We start from the raw sequence: 1,864 nt of genomic DNA, 5'->3' as shown, positions 1-1,864 counted from the left end.
AAAAGTTTTATTAAATATCTGGATTATATCGTTACAAAGTCCCTATATATCTATACACTGATATGAACACTATCGCAAAAATTGGAAGGTTGGAGTATAACTATAAAATAAAGTCGGGGGGAAGAAGCCTATTTTACACTATGAGGGAACGAACTTGAAAGAAACAAGCGGGGACGGAGGAGGCAAACCATACCGATCAGGCTGCGACAAAGTTGCCAAAACAACCATCCCATTTAATCTACCCACATAAGCAAAATAGAACTTCGGACACTACCCGATTTAAGTAATGTCGTATTAACCGATACCCATGCGATTTGGAGGCGAAGCCACATAATAAGACGGGTTAAGGAGCCATTGATGCCATTCTATAGGGTTTTTCTTCCGAGAACGATTTGAGATCCAGCTAAAACTTTGCGACTGAATCTCGGAGAGAAGCATAGCGGGATTCCACATTTTATTTGAGAACACTTTTAGGTTTCTATGTTTACATATAATATAGCACGCAATCCATTTAGTAGCTTGCCATAAGGAAGATCTAACGGAGTTATGTGAGAATCCTTGGTCAGAGATGAAGGCACCGTTGATGTCGGAAATTGTTGCGTTATTTTGGTTCCACCAATCAAGTAATTGTGTCCAAATTGAAGACACATTAGGACAATTAATCAGCGCATGTTCAATGGTTTCAATATGATGATCGCATAAGGGACATAGGACTGTATGTAAATCAAGTCCTTTTTTATCTAGTTCACTTCTAACCGGAATTTTTAGTTGAATTACTCTCCATGCGAATATGAAGACCTTTTGTGGCACGTATTTGTTCCGGGGAATTAATAAGTTTCGAGAGTGGACGCCGTATTTAAGTGTGTTGATCAAATTTGACAATGATGATGTAGTGAAGATACCGGATGCATCAAGAGAGAATTTCCATGAGTCTGGAAGATCCGAAATACTTACGGATGATATTAAGTTAGTGAGTTCCGTTAGTTCGTCTAGTGCCCGACCGCTGGGAGCCCGGGCCCAGTCCCAGATTCCGATTGAATTGGAATTATTGCGCGATATTCTGTCGGCAACAGTAGCTTCTTTCTGAGATTCCAACATGAATAATCTACGGAATAGAGTTTTGAGAGTTTCAGATCCGATCCATATGTCATTCCAGAAACTAATCGATGTGCCATTGCTGATACTTTTTGAAATTGAGGATGTGAAGAAGGTGCCTACTTTGTCCGCGACTATTTCAGCTTTGATAATCTCTTTCCAAATGGTGCGACCTGAAATATTCCTGCATAAAACATTAGTATCCACCCCCCCCCTCCCCGGCCCGTAAATACTTTTTATGATTTTTACCCATAATGCATTATGTTCATTTTTGAAACGCCACCACCATTTACAAAGGAGAGGTATGTTTTTAGCAAAAAGGGATCCCACATTTAAACCCCCATTTTCATATGGCAAGATAATCTGATCCCATTTTATCCAGTTTATTTTATTATCATTTGAAGAACCTCCCCAGAAAAATTTTCGTCATTTAGATTCAAGAACCTTAAGGATAGCGGCAGGTGCATGGAATAATGAGAAGTAGTAAAGTGGTATGCTACTTAAGATGGATTTGATAATCGTAAGTCGACCCCCAAAGGATATAGATCTGGCAGCCCAATCCGAAAGTGTCATTATTGAATTGCATTCAAAGGCGAAGATTGAGTTTTAGAAAAATAGATTAACTAATATATGCTTTCTTTCTTTAATAGGTAGAGTAGAAGTAGATTTTCTACTCAAGTCGCCTTTTTCTTAGTGCGGGGCAGCGGGGAGGGGCGGTTCTACCGGTCATGCTGTCGAATTGGTCCGAATTTTCTTCAGGGCAGTAATT

General features: G+C 39.6%; 1 protein-coding gene across 1 annotated transcript; it reads right to left on the bottom strand.

The window, feature by feature from the left end:
- Window positions 1–294: 294 nt before the first annotated feature.
- On the bottom strand, window positions 295–1,098 carry LOC139854299 (uncharacterized). The gene has a single exon (XM_071843610.1). It carries the CDS (start codon window positions 1,096–1,098, stop codon window positions 295–297), a length of 804 nt encoding a protein of 267 aa, XP_071699711.1.
- Between the last annotated feature and the right edge of the window lie 766 nt (window positions 1,099–1,864).

The sequence above is a fragment of the Rutidosis leptorrhynchoides genome, chromosome 6 (assembly GCF_046630445.1).
Source record: "Rutidosis leptorrhynchoides isolate AG116_Rl617_1_P2 chromosome 6, CSIRO_AGI_Rlap_v1, whole genome shotgun sequence".
NCBI lineage: Eukaryota > Viridiplantae > Streptophyta > Magnoliopsida > Asterales > Asteraceae > Rutidosis > Rutidosis leptorrhynchoides.
Note: the sequence above shows the minus strand (reverse complement) of the source record. Positions and strands in the feature narration are given on the sequence as shown.